Source organism: Branchiostoma lanceolatum, chromosome 12, assembly GCF_035083965.1.
Source record: "Branchiostoma lanceolatum isolate klBraLanc5 chromosome 12, klBraLanc5.hap2, whole genome shotgun sequence".
NCBI lineage: Eukaryota > Metazoa > Chordata > Leptocardii > Amphioxiformes > Branchiostomatidae > Branchiostoma > Branchiostoma lanceolatum.
Genome location: NC_089733.1, coordinates 9165130 through 9192621, shown reverse-complemented (window position 1 = coordinate 9192621; position 27492 = coordinate 9165130). Strand labels below are relative to the sequence as shown.

Below are 27492 nucleotides of genomic sequence, written 5' to 3'. Positions count from 1 at the left end.
AGGCCACGCGAAAAATAATTCATTAGATGACAAATTCTAGACACCTGGAAATCTAATGCACAGGCGGGGAGAAAGATGATTCAAACTGACGGAACACGTGAAACAACCAATACATGTACGTTACTCGGAAATAAGGCAAGAACTGAATACAGATAGCTTAAGAGGCCGAATGACAGGTTTTAATCTTCTTCAAGTTGCAGACAACAATGAAGACATTGTCAGGGAAAGATTGCAAGATACAAGAATATTTTATTGCAGAGTTATGATACACAATGACACCCACCACTGCTTGGCAATATTTACAACAGAAATCATACAAATTCAGGACAGAGGTGTTGATGGTAAAACAAAACAAAAGGTGACACCAGTATTCATATCATGTTTTCCTCAGGACTGGTCCATTCCGAAATCAGATAAATCCAATTATTTTTTGTTAGTTCCCTCATATTCCTACCACCCTACTCTTACTACATCCTGTACCGCTTTCACTTAGTACACAATTTAACGCTGACAACCCCTCAACCTTGTAAAATGGTATAGCCCACGTTCCAACTTCCTGGTTCAAGTTTTACATAACATCTAACGTCAAAAATGACATCTTCACCTCCAATGTAACACATGGTTCTTTCGTGTCTCCCTGTCTACATAAATCTTTTAACATTTTACCCTTACTCCATGGCATCAGTTCACAATCTTTTTTGTTAGGGAAACACAAAGATCAATTTTCTGTTCCTTGCCGTGCCTTTAAGATATAACACTCTTGAATTGTGGCTAAATTTCCTCTTATTAGAGAAAAAAATGTGTGCAGCCCCCTGAGAGCCTCACAAGGTTAGAACGGTTCTAAATTTAAAACAATCTGTTTTGATGCGATGAAAGCAAAAGCCATCCTTAAGAAAAAAAAGATTTGTGTACCTTGTGTATGAGATGTTAGGACAATAGATATTCAAACTGTAATCAATCAAAATGTGTTGTGCTGCACCAACTTCTTCACAGTGGTATGTGTCACTTATATAACATTCTAGGCATTAAGTTTGACTGATTTTCATGAGAATTTGTCGCCTTCTCCAAATTAACCTACCCTGCTTGCCCCCTTATTATCTGTTTGGATTTGATGACAAGACTTTTTGGCGACTGTACTTTTGTAAGACTTCTACAATCTTCCTTATGTTTTATATCTTCCTTCCTTCCTGATAATAGCATACTGTAAAATACTACAAGAACACGGTCTGCAAATTCATATCTTTATCCATACTTGCATGTTTACAAAGTGCCATGATCCAACCTCCAAACTTACAATGAGTGTATCTAACTTAAATTGGGTAATACCATGTTAAAATAGGCCCTGGTAAGATTGTAATATCTTCTCTGAATGCACACTGTTCACAGAAATACAGAAAGTTCACCCTCTTCAGAATGCAACTTTGCTATTATTTCAGTATTAAATCTATGGCATTCTTTACAAATTCTTATAAACACCGCTTTTGGCAATTGTTCAAAGTTAGCAATTTTGCCAACCTCTCTGTAGAAATCTATTGTGAAAAGTCCTAAGCTGCTTGTGTAAAGACTAACCATCTAAGCAGAGTGAAACAGTCTCTGTCAGCGTTGCAGACATTAGAGGAAAATGAACTAATTCTGAAGTATGCGATGCATTCAGAGAAGATATACAAACATGTACTCTTGTTCTGACCTAAAACATAAATGATGTACCATTATTCTCAATAGCTGACTTACACCCCATATAATACCCCTCTCTCCCTAACCAGTCTTACACAAAGGTATATGTACAACTGTCAACCAAAGTCAACACAACTGTCAAAGAAATCATAAAGAAAGTATAAACGAAACCATTGGAAACTTTGTGCTTGTACAAAGTAAAAACATATTACAGCCAGCTCTATAGTATAATATTTTTGTTTACAAAAGTCATCTCCGTAAACCTTTATATACCAGTTACTTGTTGAAAATAGTAACTACACCATGAAACTCGATGTAACCTAACAAACTCTCAAAATGGTTTCTTCCATTGTCCAAATTTTACTCCAGTCTACTAAATTATTACTTGGACATATTTTCCATACTTTCCCTTCTAATGTTACTCTTCTAGCTCTGCTTCAAAATTATGATTTTAACAGCATTTGTGATATGCTGCATACAAATCTTTCTGATGAATGTTCTTGCACCAGGGCAGTAGACCTTTCAATCCATTCTACCACAAATTTTCTCTTAAACATGACAAGTTACGGCCAATAACAAATTGACAATGTAACAGGACTTCATGTTATTCCGTTAAAACAATGGGGAACACAGTTTCAGGTATTTCTCTCGACAATAACTATTGGTAATTGTATTAATAGTAGTTTCAGCTTATCATCACAATTTCCACCAATTGTGAGGATATCAAAAGACGCACTAGTAAGGATAAGTCTTAGTTCACACCAGGTGTAAAATTGACATTAAAACTGACCGGTGCACATTTCAAATCACTTGTACAATAAAGGTCTTCATTCATTTAAAACTTAGCTGGTAGGAAACAGTACTAGTTAACCTTCTCCATGCTGCCTAAACCTATAACCAGTACAAATTTGGTGCCAAACGGCTACCTAAGCAGTTCGAGAGTTAAAGGCTTTTGAGGGTTGAGATTTTCCTTTAGGGAAGCACATTTCAGCTCCAATATACAGTTTTACAGTAATTTCATTTCACTGGGACACAGATATTAATGAATGTTTCTAGATCTCTCATAACACTTTACTTTTCATTTCTGGCTTGTAAGTTGACGTATCTGGGAAGAAAGTGGCCCAAATGTGTAAGTTGGAATAACATGGTGTCAGAGCAGTGGGATTACACATATACAGAGACATAAGACATGTAGATTTGCCTATCTATACACACAAGTATCTAGTGTATACTACCTATAGAGAATATGCCTTGCTTGGGTCTCAGTTACCCTTTCCAAATACACATGGAAAGATGGCACTTTCTTCTAGCATTATGACTGCTATCTTTCAATTTTCTGTATACACAAATGTGATGCATGGTCTCGTATTATACTTACAACTGAAGGAAAAAAACACCTTATGATTTAAAGAACATTCTCATTTTCAAGGTTTTAAAATCAATGTTCTAACATCAATATCATTGCTTTTTGTTCTTTCTTTTGCCTTCTACCCAATGAAATTGTCATATTAATGGCAAGACATGTAAGGGTTCCCCTTTGTAAGAATATGCCAACTTTCTGCCAATGTTAAGTTTGATGACTGTGCTTTATGTACATATACAGCTTTCTTAGCACAGAAGTACCAGGGGTTACTTCACAAACTTTGAGCTGAAGCAGGACTAGGATATAGAACTAATGCTTTTCAGTAGAAAAGAGTTGGAAGAGGTGCTTTTCTTTTAGAATTCCGAGGAAATTCCTCAGCATGTGGAGAGAAACACACGCACACACAAAAATGTGTCAGAATTTGACATCATTGTCACATGAGTCGACACGACTTCAGTGTCACCGTATGCACCATTACATATCAATAGCTATGGCAGTATAGATATACAATGTCATATATATACAATATCTGTCCACATCAACAATGACTTATTTTGCTCAGTGCATTTTGGAGGGAGGAAGAAATTCCTTACAAAAGTCCATAAACTTGTCAAATTTCAGAAATCTGTTTGACTAAAAAACAAATTCTTGGAAGTTTCAAATATTTTTGTACCTTACAACAAAAACCAATTCTTCCTTCGGTTGAGAGAATTGATGTTCACCTTTTTTGCATGGAAATCATGAAGGTATTATACATGTATATTTGATATCTGTTGACAGGTCTCAATAGAACTTCATCTTTGTTTTCAAAATGTTACTAACCAGTGGAAAAAAATACAACTGGTAACATAAAATCTGGTCGACTCAATGTACTATAGAAGCAAATGGACTTTCTCAAAATTCACTCCTCTCATAATATGCACATCCTCTTAATTAAGTTAAACATAATTGATTTGTAAATATCTCTACCAAAGTAGGCAGAAGACCTTAGGAATTCATGAGAATCCATTCACTTATCATTCTATGGAGATTTTCCACAATATTCGTCAAAGATTCCAGGATAGATTTCTCATTCCATCCGCGGGCATTCTGCCAACTTGTTCTAGAAGGTCTAGTGAACGCTTTACGTTCCTAAAGGTTCGACGTAGTTTCCTGGGAAGAGGCCGTGAGCTCCGTTCATGACGCCCTCGTACCAGCCGTCTTCGTTCTTCTTGATCACGTAGATGATCTGGCCTTCGTTGAACGACAGCTCGTCCTCTCGTTCCCTCTCGTAATCGTACACAGCAACCACTGCGAGAAGAGAAAGGGGAAACAGTTAGAACAGTACAGGAAGAACAGTACAGGAGTTTTCACAGGCAATGATGTCTAACAAGGCCTTAGGGTAGCCAAACATGCAAGCCCAAACACCAAGAAAGCAGGTTAAGAACGCCCTAAGACCTAACAAAAAATGTAATAAGCAGCTACCTCTTCCCCATCACCTATGCATGTTTTGCACATTATTACCTTTCTGGTTGCAAGAAAAAATCAAACAAAAACCTTGTTGCACCTACCCCTCCAGACAGACACCACACACATCATTCATGATTTTTTCCCAGACTGTCATCTATTTGAGACATCAAACCCAAAATAGACTTTCTGTTAGTTTATAATTGCGTTTTGTTTGAATCTTTATTCGTTTTCTACATGTAGCCCTAGTGCAGGTTGAAAGAATAAATGAAATGAAAAATGAGAATATAGTCTGACCTTTCTCTAAGGACATGCAGACATTAACCTTAATATGCACACTTTTTTTGTTTTAGATGCTGGCAAATAATGCAAAAAGTTACCAGCTATGATTTAAATTTGCAGTGATAAGTGATATATTCTGACCTTTCTCTAAGAACTGTGCAGGCATCCAGTTATCATCGTTGTCGTGTCCCAGTGGAGGTGGCGGCGGCGGCGTGTGGGAGTGTCCGTAGTCAAACATGTCGTTCTCCATGTCAGGCGGCGGCGGTGGAGGGGGTGTGGGGGAAACTGTCGGGAACAAGTACAAACACTCATTGCAAAACTTCTCCTATTGTGTAATCAAGCAAATTGAAAATAGGCTGCTGAAGAAAAATTGTCTTCTTCCTCAACATGCAAGCATATCTGAAATGTTTTTCATACAGTATACAAAGATTCACAATTTTCATACGCTATCATCTCCAAAATTTTTTTGGGAAAAGTTAACATTGCAAGTATGGTTAGCAATTTGAAACAGTTTTACCAAAGTTTATCATATCAAAGAACAGCTGAAACACTGCTAGGTAAAAATTTATGCCTCAACTACTGTAGCTAAGACCATACATGCAGTTCATGCTACATGCACTAGAGGGCATACATGGATATCTACTTCTAGGGAGTAACATATATTCAGCTCAACATTATGTATAGAAAGAGATGGATTACTTTATAAGTTTAGATCTATCTATGATACACACAAACACTGCATTTGATCTGTCATCTTGATAGCAACATTATCAAAATGTGGTTTAGACAACTTGTCAAACTGAGTTATGCAGATCAGGTGACCTCAGACAATGATGTAATCAAGATGGCTGACCAATCATTACACACAACTGCTCTGAACATTTGTCAGTAGCATTAGCTACAGTTGTTAATCTGCATAAGGACAAAAAGGGTACAAAAACTGCATCTACACCACATAACAGCATACTGTAGTTAGTCTAGTGTGCTAGATGGGGATTTCAAAGGATGGTTGTTAATTTCCTTGGACATGAAACTAGGTCGAAGGTGAGAAAACTTGAGTCAGTAGAAAAGTTTATATTGCTTATTTCAAATACATGTAGTAACAGATGAAGATATGCATTATGATAAAGCAGCTTTATTATTGCTACAAGAGGTGCAAAGGCTAAGGTTAGATTTCTACTGATTATATAGTTGTACATGTACATAGCAAATGTCACGAGGCAAGTGTTATTTACTTAAGTTAAGACACATCCCAGTAATGAAGAAATATTTGTCAGAGAAGCAAGTTTCTAAAAGTACAAGCAGATGTACTAGAGACGACAATAAAGTAAAGGTCAACATGATTGGTTAATTCCAAACACAGACTGACAACGGGTTTTAGCAACTGTTCCTGGTTGGCTAATGCCATGCAAACAGCTACAAAAACACAAAAGGAAAACCTCAGTGCAGGTGATAGGTCCTGGGTACATAGTAGTGACGCCACATCAAGAAAATATAGCAGGAGAGACAAGCCTCAAAGAATGTGGATCCTCATTGGTTAGCTTTGTTACCAAGTGCACCAACAGTAGCAAGCCAAATTTACAGACATAAGAACAAAGAAAGCTAACATGTATCCACCAGTAACGAAGGCTGTAGTGCAAGCAACAGGTGCTGATTGGCTAGTTTGAACACAAGCCAACAATGTCAAAAAGTGCTCATAGGTTAGTCTGAACAGAATCAACCAATAAAGTAAGTTGTAGAATAAAAGTGTGTGATTGGTTAGTTTGGAAACAAGACCACCAATAGGAAGTAAGCCATGAGGTAACCACCACCTTCAGGCTGTGCATCATGATTGTAGCTGGAACGTTCTACGTTGTGTGGAGGGGTGCGAGGGGCAGAAAAAAGGGGCTGTTTTTGCAACCAAGAAATCCGTGCTGCAAGGGGGGTAGAACCTAAGGCATAACGGGGAAACAAGGATGGCACATGGAAGAGTTGCACTAGAAAATAAACTTTCAACAGAAAAAAAACATCAAATCAAGTAACAGGAACCCATGCAACATAAGCTAGTACATTTCAAGGGCACAAAATATCGTACTAGAAGATCCTCCAAACTCTGAATGTCTATACTTTGGACTACAGTCAGACAAGCCGTCTCAAAACATAAATTTTGTATTGGGTTTTCAGAGACATACACTATGTTCTTGTGAGCCAAACTAGAGATTTATACCCCTGAAAGGTGTTTTTTGAATTAGCCATTCCGACATTTTGTGCACCTTGAAATAAAAAATAAAAAACCAAACATCTGGACAAAATACAAGTGCAGATTAGCTGATAATCAACAACACCGAAATCAGGGCAAAGAAAACATGAGAATGAAAAGAAAAGAAAGAACAAGCCCTCTCACCATCCGACCGGCTGGCCCTCTGTGCGGCGAATCCCGTGAGGGGGATGTTTGGGGCGGCACTGGGAGGGGGTGGGGGGAGGGGGTTTGACATGGAGGAGGGAGGGGGAGGGGCTGATGTTGGAGGGGGTGGGGGTGGTGGATTTGGAATGGATGATGATACAGATGGAGGGGGTGGTGGGGGAGGGGGTGCGTTAGAGGAGGGAGGGGGAGGAGGAGGGGGAGGTGCATTTGAAGATGGAACAGGGGGAGGGGGAGGAGGGGGGTTAGGTGCAGACGTTGGTGGGGGAGGGGGTGCAGGAATGTTTGAAGGGGGTGGGGGAGGTGGAGGGGGAGGGGGTGGTGGTGCCATTCCTCCGGGAGTGGGGGAGGGGGGTGGAGGGGCTGATGCTGTGGGGGAGAGAGATGACAGATGTGGAAATAAGTGCAGAACAAAAACATGGTGACAACAATAATCAAATCATACAACTCAGGTGAGAATGTGCAACACTGACCTCTGACCTTTAACCCTTGTAACCAAGTCCTCATTAACCAAACAATGTATATGTACGAACCAGGAAACATGCTCCAAATCTTATTCAAATAGTCCAATGTATATAAAATAGCCAGTATATCTACATTGAAGAAGATTGTAGTTACACTTAACCACCACACATGCTATATATATATATCTTATATTTTAAGCAAAAACTTAAGGACCCAAAAACATAAATACCCTTTTTTTACAGTACAATATTGCAGACAATCAACCATAATCTTACATGTCAGCATATAAAGATGATATCGTCTTTGAGCCAGTAGCTTAAGTAAAACAGACTTCATGGATTCCTTCATCATTGAAATCTGTAGCAATAGAAACTGTATCATTAAGAAGAGCAGATTATCCCCAGACTTACTTGATGCCTGTGAGACTTGTTGCATGTGAGGAGGCCTCATGCCGACCCCACCGTTAGCCATGGGGAGCTGAGAGGTGGCATTTATCCTTCTGGAGTAAGAAAAGGTACATGTAAGATAAAGTAGTTATCTTCTTTGATGCTTTTTCCATTGTCTAGTACTCTAAATCTAAAAATGTTCACGGTGGTTTTATTTTCACGTTTTTTGTGGTGACCTCTTCAATGCAAATTCATGACACCATGAATATGTCTCCCTTGTATTGTACTACAGAATTGTCTCAACTTTGAATTTAAAACACAGCAAAAACCTACTTTTTTATCCTACCACAAAATAAAACCACTGCAAAAGTAGATGAATTTACAGTACTGCAGCATAGCTGTGCGCTAGCTCATATATTTCAACACACTGACACACTTTTCAGATGTAACTTACTCCCAAACATCCTATTCCAATTGACCTTTTTTTTTAAAGTTGTGGAAAGAAAGTGCTTGCAAACGATCTACACATTGCTGGTTGGAAGACTCAATAGAACGGAATCAATGTGACATTGAACTTGAAGGAAAGCCCTCACCTATAGCCAGGCTCTTCCCCACCAGGCCCTTGGCTTGTCCTGTTGACAAGAGAACAAGACATTATTTAAACAAGTTCAAGGACACCAAGAGATGGCAAGAGTTAATAGTCTACAGAATGCTACAGGTACATGCATGGAGCGAAAAGACAGCATGAAAACAATTGCATTTTCCCTGGGATGAGTAAATTGTTTTGTTAATTTGTTTTCAGAGAAAAGCAACACTTCATAAATTCAAAGGCCAATTTAGCACAGTATGCTTTGTTTTTTTACTTGTGGAACCCACACAAAGATAGCCTTAGTGTCATCCTGTTTCAGTTCCAGGCTCTCCCTTGAAGGTAGAGCCTGGAACTGGAACAGGATAACACTCAGGCTAACACAAAGATGCATGAGTAGAATTAAAACAGCTTCAAAACTACTGACATAAATTTTTGTCAGTTTTGTTTTGTTTTATTAGAGCTACATGTACATGTGGTAGTAAAGCTTTGCAAATCTACATGCAAGACAAAACAGACAAGCAGATCTTACTACTAGTATAAGCGATACAAACATTTTGAGACCTAAGGCAATAGCTGAATAAGGTTGAAAGACAGGTGCTGCTATCTACAAGAAGCAAGCATGCAATAATAACCAAGGAGAAGCTTGGGGAGCTTCACAACTCCTTCAGCAAAACACAAACCAAATGATAACCTTCACCCTACACCCTAAATTGAACTTGGGTTGTTCCGCCGATGCTATATTTTTATCACAATTTGGAATGAACCATTCTGGAATGGGGATACAGGAGTTGTTGGTCCCCTAGTCCCTCCCTGGTGGAACCTACCGATAGCCGTACCTATACCCAGAGTCTTCCTGTGAGCCTGCATTCATTCTGTAAACAACAAAATAAACAAACAAGACAACATCAATCTCAGAAGAAGTAATGTTGATGTAAGCATGAGCCAACTCATCATAATTTTTTCTATTTTGCCTCACTTTTTCTATTCTGCTATAAAGCACTCACTTTTTTTCTATTGTGTCTCAGAAACAAAATTCCTGGAAGTGACTTAAAATACACAAAGCATTTATTAGCTAAGCCATAGAATTAGAAAGGTCCTGAATGAATGTGTGACCGGGGCTTAAACCAGACTATGATGTAAATGTAGATAAAGATCCATGTCCATGTCTGACCTGTATCCGGGGTCCTCTGCCGGGACGTTTGACCGGCGCATGTTCGGGAGGGTCCGGTACCCTGGCGCGGTCATCTCGGGCGGTCTATGTTCGGCCTGGCCTCGTCGACTACTGGATCTGTAGGGTCACAAGTACAGAATTATCAACTTCATTGAAATCATTGTAAAAATATCACTTTTCAAATTACGCTTGCTTGAACAAAGACAGGATGATATGGGGTTCAAGACACATTTTATGTCTAACTTGAGAGTTAAACAGATTATCCCTACTTAATGTAACTCATGTCATGAAACTCACCTGTGCACTGTGGCGTAGTTCATCTGCTGTTGCCCAGCACTCACCATGGGGGGCGGGGCCGGTGGAGGGGGCGGGGCTCCACCTCCGTGATTGACAGCTGCCATGTCTCCCTGCTGACCCATGGACCCGGGCGGGGGTGGAGGGGCCACGGGCGGAGGGGCGCTAATCGACCTTGCGTGTGACGATCTCTGGTACTGCGAGGAGACTGAACCTGGCCGGCTGTTCACGGGGGATGGCGTATACTCATTGGGAACTATCGGGGTTCTAACTACCTGGGGCGTTCTGTAGTCGGACGACTTGTTGGTGGTTTGCATGGCGGGAGGGGTGGTGGGCGTGGCTACTCTAAGCGAGGCTCTGTGAGGCGTCTTCGACTGAGTGATTTTCACGCCATGTCCGACATCGTCCAGAAGGGAATAGTCAATCAGTTTTCTCTCGTATTTGACCGGCCGGTCGAGCCGTGCCGGCGCCATGATCTTGTGTGTTCTCGTCGCAGTTTTGTTGGTTGTCAGCACGCCGATTTCTCTCCTGGCCACCTTTTCTTTGTGAATATCTACAGTCTGTGAAGATAAAAGAACCACTCTTACTGTCATCATGTAAAAGTTTCATACAAGATACAGTCAAACCTATACAAGTGACTACCTCTACATAAGGTCCACCTGCCCAACGCAACCACTTTTTGGTGGTCCCTTAGAAAATTTGTCCCATTGACACAAGCATTAAGAATCCTGTCTAGAGTGACCACCTGTCCACATAGACCAGATTTTACAGGTCTCCTGAGTGCTCATAAAAGGCAGTTTTGACTGTACACTTGAAATACACCTACATGTACAGCGCATAGTCTTCCCGTGGAAATGGTGACCAATACCACAACCTGACACTGATATCACCAAAAAACTGTTCTTTAATACTGTAATTCTTGATTTTTAATGGTGACTTAATTTTAGCTACTTTAACGGTCACTAGTCAACCAGTAAAATTCTGTCATCATTCATCACAAATATTTGATTACTAACATTTGAGACAGTGATGTTTGTTCCCATTGTTAAAACTAAATGCTGTTAACTACTGTTTCCCCCCAATTACCAACCGCAATATTAACTGGATTTACAGTAACTGTTTCGTTACCATAGAGATGTGATTAATGGCTGACTCCATCTTCTGAAGCTGGTTGGCCTGGATGTCCATCATCTGTAGCATGTTGGTTGCTAGGGAGTTGATCTGGTAAGCCACGCTGGCTAGCGACTGTGTGGTGTAACTCTTTGTCTCTTCTAGTGCCGTTCTCTTGTCCTGGCTCTGTGCAACACAATCAAATAACACATAGATAAGATAAACTAAACAAAAAGTCACAAAATCGAGCATCTTGATACTTGATTCAAGACAAAGGATTACCTGTCAATTGCATATGAAAAAGAGATATCAAAACCAGTTATGCTGCAGTACCAAGGAAAACCACCAGGGGGCTCAAAATCTAGTCATTTCTTTGATAGGACACGACCTTATCACATACCAAGTTTCAAGGCAATCCATCCACAACTTCTTGAATTATGCTGCTAAACCACATACAAAAATACAAATTCTACCAAAAACATAACTTTCTCGGCAAAGGTCAAAATAAACACTTGTCTATCAGTAAAGCAATATGCTCCTCATGAAGGTCTGTTTTATCAAACCTCCTGATAGACATGTGATGTTTTGGACTCCCCTAACTACTCACCCCTCTAATGGATTCTCAATTATACCAGTAGCGGTCACTTACAGAGTTACTCACCCACTTTATTTGATGTGCTGAGTGCATGTGCTATGTATAATTAATAAGCTCATTACCTAATTATAAGAGGTTGTTATGGGACTCAATGATTCACGGTTGAGAGCAGTTCATAATAAGATTATGGCAGTAATTTCTTCCTACTCTTAACACCACAGTCTTGTCACATGACTTTTTCCCAATACAAGCTTTACTTGACAAATGGCATTCTTACTAGTAGTACTGTAAATGCAGAAATGTTTGCAATGATTCTATGTTTGCGTTTTTTGCCGTGAACTCTCTAACACGAACTCAAAATCACCGCGAACACTCCATTTTCTCCCTACCGCGAAAATAAATCCCCACGAACATTTCTGCATTTACAGTAAGCTCCAGTCATTGTCAAAGGGTTACTCTAGACACTAGACTGTCTAGAAGAATTGCTCTCAGCTAAGTGCAGTATGATATTGGGACACCGCAAAAATTTGTTTCAATTTAGTTCAAACACTGCAATCTACCTCTCAGACTTGACTTTAAACTTGAAGATGTAATAAATACTGATTTTCCAAACAGTCAGCAACCAATAATGTAGATGATTTAGATGGTTCATAATTATTCCTAAACAATGTTTGCAACCACATGCAATATATTAATTTTTTATTATACATGCAAAATGATATATTATCTGACTTCAACAATCTGTAGCATTTTGTAACTGTGTGTACTAATATTCATTATACAGCTCTGCAATCATTCTTCATTGTGCTGATTTCCTAACGGAGCAATTGTTACAGTAAAAATACTAAAATAGATGTCAGTATCCAACATATGCCAACCAGTCTTAGTATGAGACTATCACATCCTTTGGTTCTTCACAATACGGACATATATCTGCCAATGGTTAGAAGCTCATCCAGCGAAAAACCACAGGCACAAAGCCAGGCCCTTGGCCTTTATTGATCCGTATTGATTAGATGGAGGTTCATCCCGGGTTCCCTACACACGGTGGATTAGATAGGGACATTCCTACTGGGGAGGGATGGGGAGGGAATGCATAATGAAGGTTTGTACTAGTAGGAAATAGCACACTACAGGCTATTGGAACTATTTTGTACAGATAATAACTGAAATAGATACAATTTTGAGGTAAAGCCTTAGATACATGTACATTGTACACTTGCAGTTTCTTGCATTGTAATTTACATTTTCTGGTACCTTTCAAAAAAATCTGTATTTAGGAATTCGTCTTATACATGTATGCTTGGAAACACAGCACTGGTCAACTTACATGCTTCTAATAATGTCCAGGCATATTGTAAATAATGGTGTTTAATAAGTCATGTAATAAAATTATGATCCATTGCAAGAGATCTCCGAACAATTACAGTGTACATCAAAGCACCAGAATTGGATGTATATGGGTAAGGGGGCGAAGTCTGCTATCTCTAAATGCCATTTTGTATCGTTCTTTATGCAAAATTTTCCCCTTGCTTTACCCCTGCCCCAATACACTACATTCCTCCCCTAATACCAAAGTGTACAAGCCCTAAACGAGTATCTCCAGTCCCTTTCAGAATCAGATACAGTAGTTTCCATCAATAACCCAGATGAAGTGATAACCCCTCTAATGACTTTTGACCCAGATACTGACAGGTCAAAGGCAGTGGTAATCACTCTCTGATGACCCCTGACCTGAGGTCATGTTTCACTGACAGTTCAGGTACAACAGTATTACAGACAAGGCAGCAGAGGGAATGAAAATGAACCTGGCTTTCAAATGAAAACATTTTCGTTCTGACCTCTAGAGGTATACGCAGGAAATACCTTTTGTCGTTGAGCAAAAAATTGAAAAAAGGGTGCAAGACAGCTACGCATTAAGCTAGATGTACATCTTCATTAAAATGTACTTTTGAGCTAACAGAATTAAAAAGAACTGTACTCAATTATGCAAAAACCTATTATTACCAAGCAAGCACTAAAACTGGAATGCTTTTCCAGAAAACACTTATGTTAAGACTCCGTAATGTTACAATTTACCTCAAGATAAAAAAGGAAATAAATACATTATAAATCCCATGTTTATTTATAAAATACATACATATTTGCCTTGTGCCCAATACAATCCTTGCCTGGCAAACATACATTTTGTGCCTTGTACAGGTAGATATTACATCTACTAGAAATGACAACACTAAAAAATCAATCAGAAAATCAATGGAGCGAAAATTGTGACAATCGTTAAAATATAGGACAGTTCTATATCTCAGCACGCAAGGCCTTGCCAGGATAATATATTTCCCTGCCATGTTGCTCCATATTTGGGATGCTGGCAATGCTGCCGACTAAAGATCAAGATAAAACTATGTTGCCCCTGGGCAGACGATATCATCACTCTATGCAGCCATTAACAATGATGTCATCATTACACGTGCACCTGCGGCCATGAAAAACCCTCCTATGACTCATCAAATTAGTGGGGAAGTATGCCAGGCAATGTCGGCTCCTCCAAGGAGTTTGATCTTCTAGATAAAACATTCCATGAGATAAAAGATTGTTGAAATTGAGGTTGCTAAAAGTTATTGTACTTAAGACAATCCATCAACCGTCCAATTCTAGACTTGATATATCTTATCTTATCCTGCCTTTCTCATATAGCCCTAAGAAATCTGTTTAAACTGTCTCTGTAAAACTGTAAAACAAAATGCATCACATATCGTAGACAGTTTAAGAGATAATGCACTGATATTGCAATACAATCTGTGAAAGCTAAAAACGGCAGTGCACAGCCCCATTGATTTGGAAAGAAATTGCGATGTACCACGCAATCTAAGTTTCTCCATAAAGAACATATTGCTCTACTATATTCTCCAGCAATGATGGAGCTGACTTGTGAACCTCAGACAGTACCAGACCATTGGAACACAGAATAAATCAGGCCTGCAGGGAAGATTGCACTCTGTAATACGTACGTCTGGAAATGACTCCAGCGCGCCATCAAATCTGGACCAGAATAGCAAGACAAGGAGATAAGGATGAGAGGGGAAAGACTGTCTTCCAATAAATTCTATAGAGGCCCAACAGCTGTGCACCACCACACATATCAATCACTTGAACTTGAAGGTACAAGTCTGATATCTGTAGAACAGTACAACGGTTTGCTTATCCTGCTATTCATGTATGCTGTGACACACCCACTCGCAGTAACTGTATTTTCCTTTTCCTTGAAAATCCCCTTTTTCGGTTTTCCAAAAAAACAGCCTTACTTAAAATAAGATATTAACTACAATCTGGAAATGAAATGGTTTGGATGACAAGCTGTGTAACTCTTATTTAAATTCTTATAGACCAGTATGAAGTATGACTTAGCTCCCTATCCTGGCCTCAGTAACGGCAGACAAGACACATTAATAACTCAGGGCACATCGTGGACAGCCCATAACGGACACTACAAACTACAAACCAAGGCAGCAATTTGCAGAGGTTCTAGTACTTTCCCTTCCAGTGTGAAACATTCATAACACACTGCCTGCCACAGCGGGCAGTCTATCAGCTCCAAGCAGGGCCTTATCAATTCTACAGCAGTCTGACCTTCTTGATCTATAATGGATTTTAACAAATTCTAATCAGGATCAGTTTGACAGATTGAGATGAGGGAGGGGAGCAAACACAAGTGCAGTGTTTCCTGACATGTAATACTGTAGGTGCAGAAATGTTCGCGGTGGTTTTATGTTTGCGGTTTTCGCGGCGACAGTTTCACAGTGAACTTAAAACCACCACAAATGTTTGTGTCCAATACTGTAGCTGTATGTGACTAAAGCACTGGCACAAACGTAATTAAAACAATCGCGAAATAAAAACCATGCAAACTTAAAAAATGCATTTACAGTATTTCTCAAGAGGTATTCATTATACTGACTCTATAATAATTTTATTGGCCTCTTGTATTTCTGTCAATACCGTACATGTAATTGGACAAAAAAGGGCCAAGAGGATTTTCTTTATTTTCAGGTGTACATCAAAATAGAGCGTGAAATATCCACCAGCAACCTACAATAGAATGTTTGACAGTGCAGAAAAAAATACAAACCATTTGCACAGCAAGCTAAAAAAAAATACATGCTCAGTCTTATGAATCATACACACATCCTACATTGCAGCAAGCATAAAGAGGCTTTCAAGCTTGGTAGACTTTTGAAACACTGACTGAACCCAAAACAAAGAACATTTTCTTTAAATTATTGATCATTTTGCATCTGTATCTACAAAAGTGGAGTTATCAATATCACCAAACAACAATGAGCGATCCCTTCCACCCATCCACCCTTCAGCAGTGTCGAAGGTTCAGAACGAGCTGTCGGGGTGATTTACGACATGATGGTCCCAACAAAAGGTCTGACATATAGATGATAACATTACCTCATATCTGTGGATCAGGTTTCAGTCCCTAGGTGAATCTCACGACCCACATTTACATGATGAGACCCATACACTATAGTCACAACCATCCATCCAGGAGGATTCATACAATTATATCTGAACACTCCATATAGACAGGTGTCATGTTTGGGCCATGCAAATGTTATAGCGTTCAAGACATTAGTGCAAGATTTCTATACAATCATGCATAAAGTATTGACAAATGTATGTTCAAACAGCTACAAAAATTTTAACCAGGGTGCCATCCAATTACTACCAGGGCTACTACACTCGCTACCCTGAAGAAATAAAAAAATTCTCCTTGTCAATGAAATTCTTTGAAGGATTAGGGAACTCTTATTTCTATCTTTATACACTTCCAGTATAAAAATTAGACTAAAAAATCACAAAGAACCAGAAAATGGCATTTATATGGCCTGTACCTCATTATTGGTGACCACCGTGCACCACTAAAAGCCATTATGCATATTAGGTAATATCAGTTGATCCATAAATTTCATCAGAGATCACTAGCTGCAATCAATATCACATAAGCAAACAATATCATTTCTATGATCTGTAATTCTACAAAGTGTGTATCTTATATCTATACTAGATATGCAACGTACACATTGGATGTATCTACATCTGTCTTTCTCATATCTTCCTGTTCAATTGTATATGTATGAACCTATCTTTAGCAGTAATGTTACAAAGGAAACAAATGTGCCTATGATTTATGATACACAATATAATCATGAATACAAAATAAGTTTTAACTGACAAAAAAATAAAAGCATATGTCATTTCTGTAAGGACAAAGATGCAATTTTACACAACTGTGTTATTTATTCCTTCAAACTATGTACCACGTGTTCACTTTCAAATATAGAGATACCTGTATAGCTAATAAATCTGACATTTACAGCAAAATTCATAAATTACAGAACATGCTACAACAGTAGATTTTCTGCCAACAGTCCATCATCTGACACCTCCTTTCATTTGATCCAAATAATTAGAACAGCATGTTCTCAATTTCAACTGTCACAACTTGTAACACACACATAATTTTGGACCAAACATTATTAGAAACACTAAAGAATACAGCTGAGGAAAATTATACGATAAGAATATTACTGTGAGGGAATCTTGCCTATACATTTCTAATGGCAGCACAAAAATATTATTTCTCTGCATGGACTAGTTCACATGTCCCTGAACTCCCCATGGTGCTATCTATTCCCACTGCTTGTGACATTTCTGTAATGTGACACCCAAAAGGTTACCCATAAGCCTCAAATCATGGGCAGAACATGGTTACAGGTATACAGTCCTACATTCTATGAATACAAATGTGTAGTATTTTGTAGAAGGCTACATGATACTGTTTTTTAACAGCTTATCAAAATATCCCTGGCATACCGGCATGTCATCAGTTCACATTATAATTTATAAATGAATGAAAATTTTTCATTTTTCAACAAGGAATACGCTATTGTTAGCTTTCTACAATGAATCAAATACTCCTTACTCCATCAGTCCAGTTAACTATTAATATCATGTCTTTAAACGTGTACTTCAGTCAGGATGGGAACTTAAACTTTTAAGTACAGTACCTTAATGACATTTTCTGAAAAATACCACTGGAAACTACTGCTAGGTATTTTATATACACACAATATCTATGCAATAAATCGCAGGTAATTAGCCATCAAAAGTGTATATGAACCATGGCAAATGAGACGGTATCCAATCTTATGGTGCTGTAATCTGGATGAAATACTTCTCACCTCTATCCTGGCACTTTCTATGCAATAAAACACAATATTGTTCGTACAACTGCCTAGTGCAATTCAAGAGACGGGAAATAAACTTGGAAAATGTAATTTCTACAGACTTAGGAGTTATTGTAACAATCAACTTTTCCTAAAGGTTGAATATTTTAGGACAATTGATAGAATTCTTGTGAATCTATTGATATCATGCAAACAAGAATTTGAAATAAAATAAAACCACCATATATCCGAAGGGAGACACTGACAGAATGCTGCAAAAGTGAGGCAGCGACAGTCAAAAACACTGACGTATATGTCAAAAAATTTCAAATGTGTTTTACATAGAATGTAAAGTAATCATACTTCATACATGATACATGCATACAAGGAACACCACCATAAACACAAAGGTAAAAGCATTACATCTTCCTAATACTATTTATGATTGATTATGAGTACTAAAATATTCATGTTACTTTTGTACATACAATGATTATATATTGCAAACAATGTACAAGAAACCTAAGGGACTTCCTGACTATAACTATAGTATAACACCTCAATGGCCCTGGGCATAGACTACAAGCATGATGTTCACCTTCCATGCATACTATACCCTCTATACATGATTCATAGGTACAGTAGTTAGAAAGGCCATTTAGGACATGATTACATATCAGAACCAGAAAATGGCAGGTGCTGCGTGAAAAAACACAGGCTTTGCCCACATGATACACAAAGCCTAATAACACCCTCATACGACGACATGTATATGAAGTAGTCATATCCCCTCAGAGTCAGAGACCTAGAATACTTGTATATGAAAGATACCACAAGAGGCCAAGTCAATCTTATACTTATAGCATCTTTCAAACTCATACATTTCCAAAATCGAGAACTGTTAAACTTGTATGCATTGTTTACAAATTAAATAGTATGGCCTAAAATCAATGTCACAAAGGTAGGACAAGTCCAAAAGACCCACAACCCCAGAGGATAGCCGACCTAATTGCATGTACCCACCAGGCTTTGTTCCAGATTGGACATTATTGATTCTCGCTAACAAAATATTCCTTTTTGGGGTATTTCATTTCAATCATTTTGTATATGGGCCACACTAATAATTTGTACCTACACAGACTCTTATTCACGTGTACAGTAAATGTATGAACAGCAGTATCTGTATCGCCTTTTTAAAGATTTTTTCACAATATAATCTAGGGTTGTCATATTGGTAATAGTAATACTAATAGATTGCGCTTATGTCCTATTTGACCTGAAAACCAACAACTTTCATAAAAGAACATACTCAAATATTTTGTATCAACACAATTAACAGAAGTAATTTAATATTCTAGCCTGGCGACCATTATTTGACCAATTGTTCCTGGTACCAAATGACCAACCAACAGGGAATATCAATAAGTATATTGAATAAATACAGAAGTGTATAGATTTTCAGTATTGTGACCCGGTGACCTCAATGATCGTGCTGACACATTTTTGACACCCAAATTTAATTCACTTGCTATTGTGAGATGACTGGGATAGCTAATGATACATTCAATGATACTACAGAATATTATAGGAATAGAATAATGTACATGTATACCTTACTAAGTACATCATAATACCGGTATGTAATTTGAAAAAAGTCATAGTGTTGTGTTTTCACGAATCTAAGAAGCAAAGAACAGTTTCATAATCATAACATCACATAAGTCCATAGATGCACTATCTGACTTTGAAATATGGTAATTGTATTCAAAGTAAGATAAGTATAAAGACTAACCAAAAGCTCAGTATTGGACAAAACAAAGAACAGTTTTGGCCGGGCCCTAGTTGACAGAATGTTCGACATGTGTCAGTATGGGAGGGGGAAGAGCACCAGATGTCACAACACAGCACCAACAGTCCTCATGTTGACCCACTGGTTTGGACTACATACTCTACATGTACGTACGTGTAGTCTATATAACGCAAACTCCCACTGTCCGGGGCTTTTATGGCCCCTCCCCGCGGGCTGACCGGTGTCGGGCGGCGGACGCTTTAAGCGAGATTCAATCAGGCTATGTACTCTGGTCCTACTACTGAGCTACGGCACCAGGCTTTTTATCGACAGTCACATTGTTTCCTATAGTCTCTATTACGTATTAGACTCTATAGGTTGCTGGAAAAGAAGTAGAAATTGGCTAAATAGACAGATAACATAGCCTGGAATCCAAACCTATAATAGGTTTGGATTCCAGGCTACAGATAACATGCCAGTGGATTTTGGCTGGTTGTAGGCTGTACTCCCAGGCGGACTAACTCCTCTGGCATGTTATCTGTCTATTTGGCCAATTTATACTACTTTTCCACCGGCCTGTGGAGCCTGACAGTTTCCTAGATACAAAACAAATGGCATTTTTAAATTTTTTTTATTGGAATTGCAACAGTGTAATACACGTGGGACACAGGCATTCGCATCACCAAGTTGAAAAAACGGCTTTGTTTGTAAGTTTACCCATGAAGTTTACATTTTCAACTTCCACGTGAGAAAAACACACAAGCTGTATCAATGGCTTTTTTTACTTTTTTTGTCACATTTCACATGATTGACAAAAAAACAATGTTAACACAAAAAAATCATATTCACTGTAGAGGTAGTCTACAACTGCAACAAGGGTAATATACTATTAGCTATCATGTTACCTTTATTCGTATTCTCATACATAAACATTGCTCCATAATACTTGTAATAAAATTTGCCTGTCAAATGATCGTTCTATTTGCACTGAGGCAACCACAGCAGTAATAAATAAAGCACACTAATGTTAGCGGAGGTGACCTGAGAAGAGGAAGGCTTCAGGACATCACCAAAAACAAGATACTTATCCTTTGTTCTATATCCTGTACATATACACATGTATTGGCCCAGATCTTACAGTTTAGCTAAGATCAGTTCTACTACCTCACCCTAAGGCCAGTAACTTAAAGGGTATGGTATCTGACTTGTCCATGTCTGTCTATGTACATGTGTGTATGGCTTTTGAAATAAAATATGTCAAAAATATACGATATAGTTTCTCTATTGATATTATCATATAAATAATCTAACATGGATTGTTTTACTGACATATTAACAACAAAAATCACCAGAAAGTCACACATGCTTGCACAATATCCAAACCGAAGTAATAGTCATTGTCATGGCCTCAATGCAAGCAGAAGTGTAAAGTCCAAAAAACAGAACCACCCTTTTTCTGTGTGGTTTACAAAAGAAATCTATCAAAGACATCCTTGTTTCTTATCCTAGCAAAAATACAAGACTTCAATCTATCCTACCCGATACAATTTCTTTTGTAGTGTATTCCCCTCATTGAAAATTTTTCTATGAAAATATATCAACACATTCCCAGGGGTGTTGATATCAATTGGGACATCCACTTTAATCATCCCTATACACCCCGTATCCATAATTCATGAACAGTCCCTGATTTCCATTACAGTAGCCTAAGAGGGGCTCTACAAATCACCTTATTGACAGGGGAAAAATAATCTCCAAGCAGATGTCGGGGTGGAAGATCATAATGTTTTTATGACTGGCTAGCAGCTAAGCTTTTTTTGTGATGTCAGATTTAGAAGAGCCCGGCAGTAAGAAAGCATTTACAAGCATTCCCTTCCAGTCCAACATCTGCTTGGAGAATTGGGGAATACACGTCATTTATAGAGATTTTTTTCAGATAGGAGAAAAAATCTGATTTGGAAAACTGTTGATACTGACATGCAAACGAACTGTTGCACCAAAAAGATGACATCCATATTCAAAAGATACAGCTGAATAATTTTCATCTTCTGAGAGAAAATTTGATTTTAATTTTTATATTTTGCATAACTTCATTTTTTGGCAAGACATGTGATGAAAATAAAGGTTTTATAATATATTTCACGTACTTATACCTTTGGACATACACAAATCTTGTCCTTTCTTGTAGCTTGCACCAAAAATACAACATAACAGATCCTAACTCTGGAAAAGTTTGTTCTAAAATCAGCCTCTAACTAAGTTCCCTACTTTCACAGCAAAGAGAATGGCTAAAGTAAAATCTAATCTAAGCCAACCTCAGCATACTTCATGTCCTTAAGAGCTCTCATGAGTCATAATGGGTATAATACTACAGAACATAATTAGGTACTAACACTCATATCCACAAGTCTAATCAAATTAGTGTTCACACTGAAACTGACAACGTGGCTGAAATGTAGCCTAGAGGAATATAAAGAAAAATATACGAACTATAACCATGATTTAGAAAATAGTTTGCTATCTTCCTAGGCCTCTTATCACTAACATCAGTCTGCAATGTTGGAAGTATTTTACAAAACATTACAACAACTCCTTTGCGTGTTAGCTGTCTATTTCCCCAACCCACCCTTCCACTTCCCTTCCGCTTCCTTCCATTGTCCCACAACGGCAGCTTATCTGATATTCTAAACAAAACCACTGAATTTACCGTGTAAGATTCAGAACAACCTCCCCTTTTAACAAACAATAAAAACTTGATGTTAAATGAAATCAATACAATTCAAGTCATAAGCAATTATTCTAATCCCCAAAATTTTAAGTTCAAATCATGATTCTTAACAATAAGAAACCCCTTTCCAGCACAACTTGGTACGTCCCAAAGTGAACCCTATGAAGTCCCGGAAATGGCTGATTTGGACTTGACCCAACTAGGTTGAAAGCTTACAACATAGCCTGATAAAACATCCTTCTAAACATTTTCCCTGACTCTAGTGGAATAAGAATCTTGAACATTATAAAGACTAACCAACATATCTACTTCATGTATCACAAAAATGGTACGAAAAATGTTATTTCAAGTGGCACAATTAGTAGATTGTAACTAACAATACACCATGGCACAAAAATTGTCACAGAAACATTGATAAGACACAACATTGCAACATACAAGGAGGGCTACAATGGCCATACTTGGGCAAGAGAGCGTTTGATCTAATTAGCCCTATAATCTACTAGATAACAACTGACATTCCATCATAGGAGGCAAGGGAAGCTAGCTGTAGTAAAATACTAGTATAGTAGTAATGATTGGTATGTAGTATATGCTCCCATCCCCCTAAAAAAACAAGGAATTTCTGCACATACTGTCGTGTTCCATGGAAAAAACAGTTAATCATCTATATCTTCACAAATGTCCATAGATCTTCTTTGCTTGTAGTATTCCATGACACAATTGGAAAAAGGATATTTTTGCAAACTCTCATATCATAAAAGTTGTTAACTTGAGTTTACATGTACTTAAAACAATGTTTTCTTGAAGACATCTAAGAAGTTCTTGTTGTTGTTGTTGTCTTCTTCCCAAGAAACCGACAACTCAAGTCACATTTGACCCCAGGGCCAATTCTATGTTATTCTGGACACTTACTCCTGGTAATTGTACGTGTGCCCTGAGCAAAAATGTCTGCATGTTTTTTCTTCGCCACAATCTCCCATTCTTACCCTAGTCTAATCATATCTCAACATGATATTTTTTTTAAAACACAACATTGGTTCTTTTGAGAGTACTGAGTTGTGCAGGCACTTGTAAAACTAAGTAAAAGACTTCTTTCTTATGCACATTCACACAGTACAACAATAACATCCTGACATAGTGATAGCTGTGTGTGAAAAAAGCACAGCGGGGAACACTTGCTACTGGTATTGAGACATTGCCAACTGTCGCTTACATCTTTTCACAAAAAGTCTACTTAAGAATTCACTTTTCCTAGAGCCTTGCTACATGGTGTTTGATGTGATATCAGGGGTAGGTATCCATTTATGGAAAGCAAAATGTTATTTACAGTCTAGCACTTACCAGAATGGGGGAATGCAGTCAAAATTATACTAAAAATGTAAAATAATCAAATCCCATAATGTTCATGACATAACAATCCTTTACTTTTCTAGTAATTGATTGATTGATAAAACTTCAGGTTTTTACAGTGACTATGTCGCACTGATCAAATATCAGAATTGTTGGAGAAAACTAGTTAGATCAGAACTGAATTGCAAATAGTATTATGCTGGTTTAAGATTTACATCAAATTGTCCACCTGTAAGATGGCTAGTTTGAACCACAGAACACCCAAGAGGAAGAATCTGAAACAAAAGTTGCTGACATCAAAGTATCTTTGTGATCAAAACAGAAGCATTTCCTCAAAAAGTCTGGGTGGTGGAAGTTCAACTGAAGTTGCCCTTTTGTCTCAGTAAAACCAGAAGTGGTGACTCAGTTCGGAAACCTCTCCCTCGAGAACTATTTTTACACAATCAACACACCATAAACACACCACAAACTACGTTTGATAAACTAGTAAAAAAAACTGGGGTTACGCCAGTTTGTTAGTCTACAGCGAAATCCAGATATCATATTGAGACGAAAAAAATTATGCTTGAACCAGAGGGAGAGATAAAAGTAATTTTGACACACGGACTCATTTCCGTTTTGCAAATTCAAAGGCAGAAGTTGTAGCCGGATCAGAGTCATAGGCCAAGCTTCCTTTTATGTTGGTGTTTCTGCCTTTTCTTGGTTAAATCTATAGGGCGGGATTGTGAAGGAAGAAGGAACAGATTCTTGGCGGTGGTTCAAAGTACATAAACAACAAATACTGAACAGGGTGTGTTTTTGACACCTCTACTATCACACCCTCCCACACATAAACCTGGGTAATTTTATAACGTCCAAACCTACATCGATGGACTAGGAATTTACTGAATAGCTCCGCGATGAGATAGGCTTCTTCAAAAAGGGCACGAGTAATCCGATAGCAGCTACAACGCCGTGTACAGGAGCAGTTTTGGAGGGAAAACACCCAAATATCAGCTACTCCGGGTAGTGGGTCCCGTATGTTTAGCGAGCGGTATCCACGGATTTGGAGCGAGATTTCCAACGTTCACAGCTACGTAGACGTACAAAATGCCGTGTTGTGTGACCTACCTGTATGTAGTTGCTTTCGCAGTAGTCGGCGACCCTCTGTAAGTTGAACTGTGACTCCTGCAGGGCTTGTCTCCCCGCAGGAATCTCTCCGTCCATCAGAGAATTCAACTCCGCCATTTTGGTTTCCGTCCTCCTCCCCATCCCGCGTGAGGAACCATGGGACTTCCGCCTCGTTTGAATGTTTGGGTAAAAGCGCCTCACAGCGGCAAGTAATATTAATGCAAGTCACAGTGAAAGAGAAGTTTGTGATGGTCTGACAGAATTGTTTCATTTCTAGTTCTGTATTGATACATTTTATTTATTTAGGCCAGCCATTACCTGTTTTGTTTATATGGAACTCAATGTTCCGTAAGTGAAACGTTATTTCCGTCGCTGACGCAAAGTGTCCGGTGGACACTTGAAACGTCTGAACATAAAATGCGGTAATCCATCCAGTGTAGATTCTCATACAATTTTATTCTTCATAATGTTTTTGCACGACAATTCAACTGATTCGTAAAAAAAAAGAATTCCATGAACCTCCCCCCCCCCCCGACCCTGAATCTTTTTCCATGACTCCCCCCTAAGCCATTATTTTTTCTCCGTGAACAAACAAACAAAAATGAAGATGTAAAAAAAATGATCCGATAAAATGTATTGTGACTTGAGAGAAAAAATCATATGTAGATAAATGAAATGATTTTTATATACTTAGGGTCGACAAACGAAACTGAGAAGAGTTCCTTCCTTCGGTCGTCCTCCATGGAAGAAGCCACCACTAAACTATTGTTTATTGTTTATTTGTTTGTTTATTTCAATTATCTCCATTAGCGACAGTACATGATACATACTTCACTGATCTCCCCGGAGTCGTAATTATGACAAACACCTAACATTATTGATAAACATATTAAAACACGTATCTACACATTAATACAATAACGTCAGAGTACTTAGCTTGCAACGACATTGATAAAGGTGGAAAGCTGTACCCAAAGGTATTACATGAACATTACTGACTAGGTTTTAATTTTGTCCAGCTGTGGGCACACAATACATTTCTATTTTTAATTTTCTGACCCCTGTTCATGTTCATGTTGGAGCAGGATGTGCGGGAGAGGCCCACCTGGCGGAGATTCTGCAAACTGCACTTAGCCCAGTTACCCGATGGCATTACATGTATATAAATTTGGCCGATTTCACCTCCACCTCACTGTCAAAGCACATCCAATTATCCAATTGCAACAGTTTAGGTACTGTTTTGCCAATGATAGTGAACAGATATTACATGTTAAAATACAAGACACATATATAACACTTATCCATAGCGGACTGTACATAGTTTCGAATTCTCTGTGACAACAAATATAGCAAGATAGCCTGGTATTTAGCCTTGTTCAGCTTCGGGTTGCTCCCGAACGGTCACATCCCTGCGCATGCATAATAGATGGCAATTGTTGGGAAGGTTACCAACGCTCACGCGACCTGAGACGATTGCAGTCTGAATACCAGACTATTAGCTAACTTCTTGTTTACATAATTTTAGGCAAACTCTGCAGAATGACAACGCAAAGGGCATTTTATGTTACGCAAGTTTTCACACAAATTTTCATATCTCTCACAAAATTACATTTTTTTCACACTTACATTCTTACTTTGTATTTTATTCTCAGGTAGGGTCTGTTGTAATACAGGTGTGCGCTCGACTAAATTATTCCTTTTTTGCTCCTTTTCTGATTTCAATCAACCCCGAGACCGCCAGACCATCACACAATACCAGGCAGTTGATAAGTATTGTCTTCTCCATCTCTTTCAAACGGCAGCACGTGTGTGGAAACATCGACACACGTCTGTATGTCATCGAGCTGAACTGAAGACTCGTCCTTGTCTATGACACCGCCTTCTGCTCGAACTAGCTGCGAGGCATAAGGATCACAGTCCCTGGTTGTGTCATCTGCTGGATTGTCTTGACTACATCCGACGATTGCAGTAGGAGCGAAAGCAACTTTCGTGGCTCTTTTCCCAGTTTGTAGTAAAGACCGAGCTCGTAATTCGATTCCATGTAGCCCTCCAGAAGGAGTTTCATCTGACCGATGGATCGTAGCACTTTGGGAAACTGTCCCGTGTGGACGGAACACCACCACCGGCGTCTCGAAGAACTCATGCCCCATCAAACGTCTCCATAGAGCGTTGATGGACTCCCGAATCATGCTCATGAGAGCTGTTCTGAACGACTTTTGCAGCAAACTGTAGATGCCGAAGTTTAGGAGTGTGTTGCACTGAGCAAGCCACGTTATCCAGAAATACGCTTGCCTGGGGATTCTGAGTACATTTATATGATGATTGAGGCTTAGAAAGAAATTGGGGGCCCATAGAAGATGCTGTAGGGCACTCAGAGAGAAAAGAGCCCGGAAAGCCAAGAACTCTTGCTCGACAACGGGATGGTCGAGATTTGCCATTGCCCGCCATGTTTTAAAAATGAATATCCACACTATAACAACACCTACCATGAAGGCTACGA

The 27492-nt window shown here is 38.6% G+C and overlaps 1 protein-coding gene across 4 annotated transcripts; it reads right to left on the bottom strand.

The window, feature by feature from the left end:
* Window positions 1-229: 229 nt before the first annotated feature.
* On the bottom strand, window positions 230-25159 carry LOC136445507 (abl interactor 2-like). 4 transcript variants are annotated; one of them, XM_066443532.1, is made up of 11 exons: window positions 24993-25159; window positions 11200-11367; window positions 10075-10631; window positions 9778-9894; window positions 9431-9478; window positions 8611-8649; window positions 8042-8130; window positions 7149-7535; window positions 6577-6696; window positions 4907-5050; window positions 230-4327 (listed from the first exon to the last, which is right to left on the bottom strand). In XM_066443532.1, exons 1-11 carry the CDS (start codon window positions 25131-25133, stop codon window positions 4161-4163), a joined length of 1977 nt encoding a protein of 658 aa, XP_066299629.1. In that variant the 5' UTR covers window positions 25134-25159; the 3' UTR covers window positions 230-4160. The 4 variants fall into 4 exon arrangements, with proteins under 4 accessions (XP_066299629.1, XP_066299630.1, XP_066299632.1 ...); XM_066443533.1 differs by having other exon boundaries at window positions 9443-9478; XM_066443535.1 differs by lacking the exon at window positions 6577-6696.
* Window positions 25160-27492: the final 2333 nt, after the last annotated feature.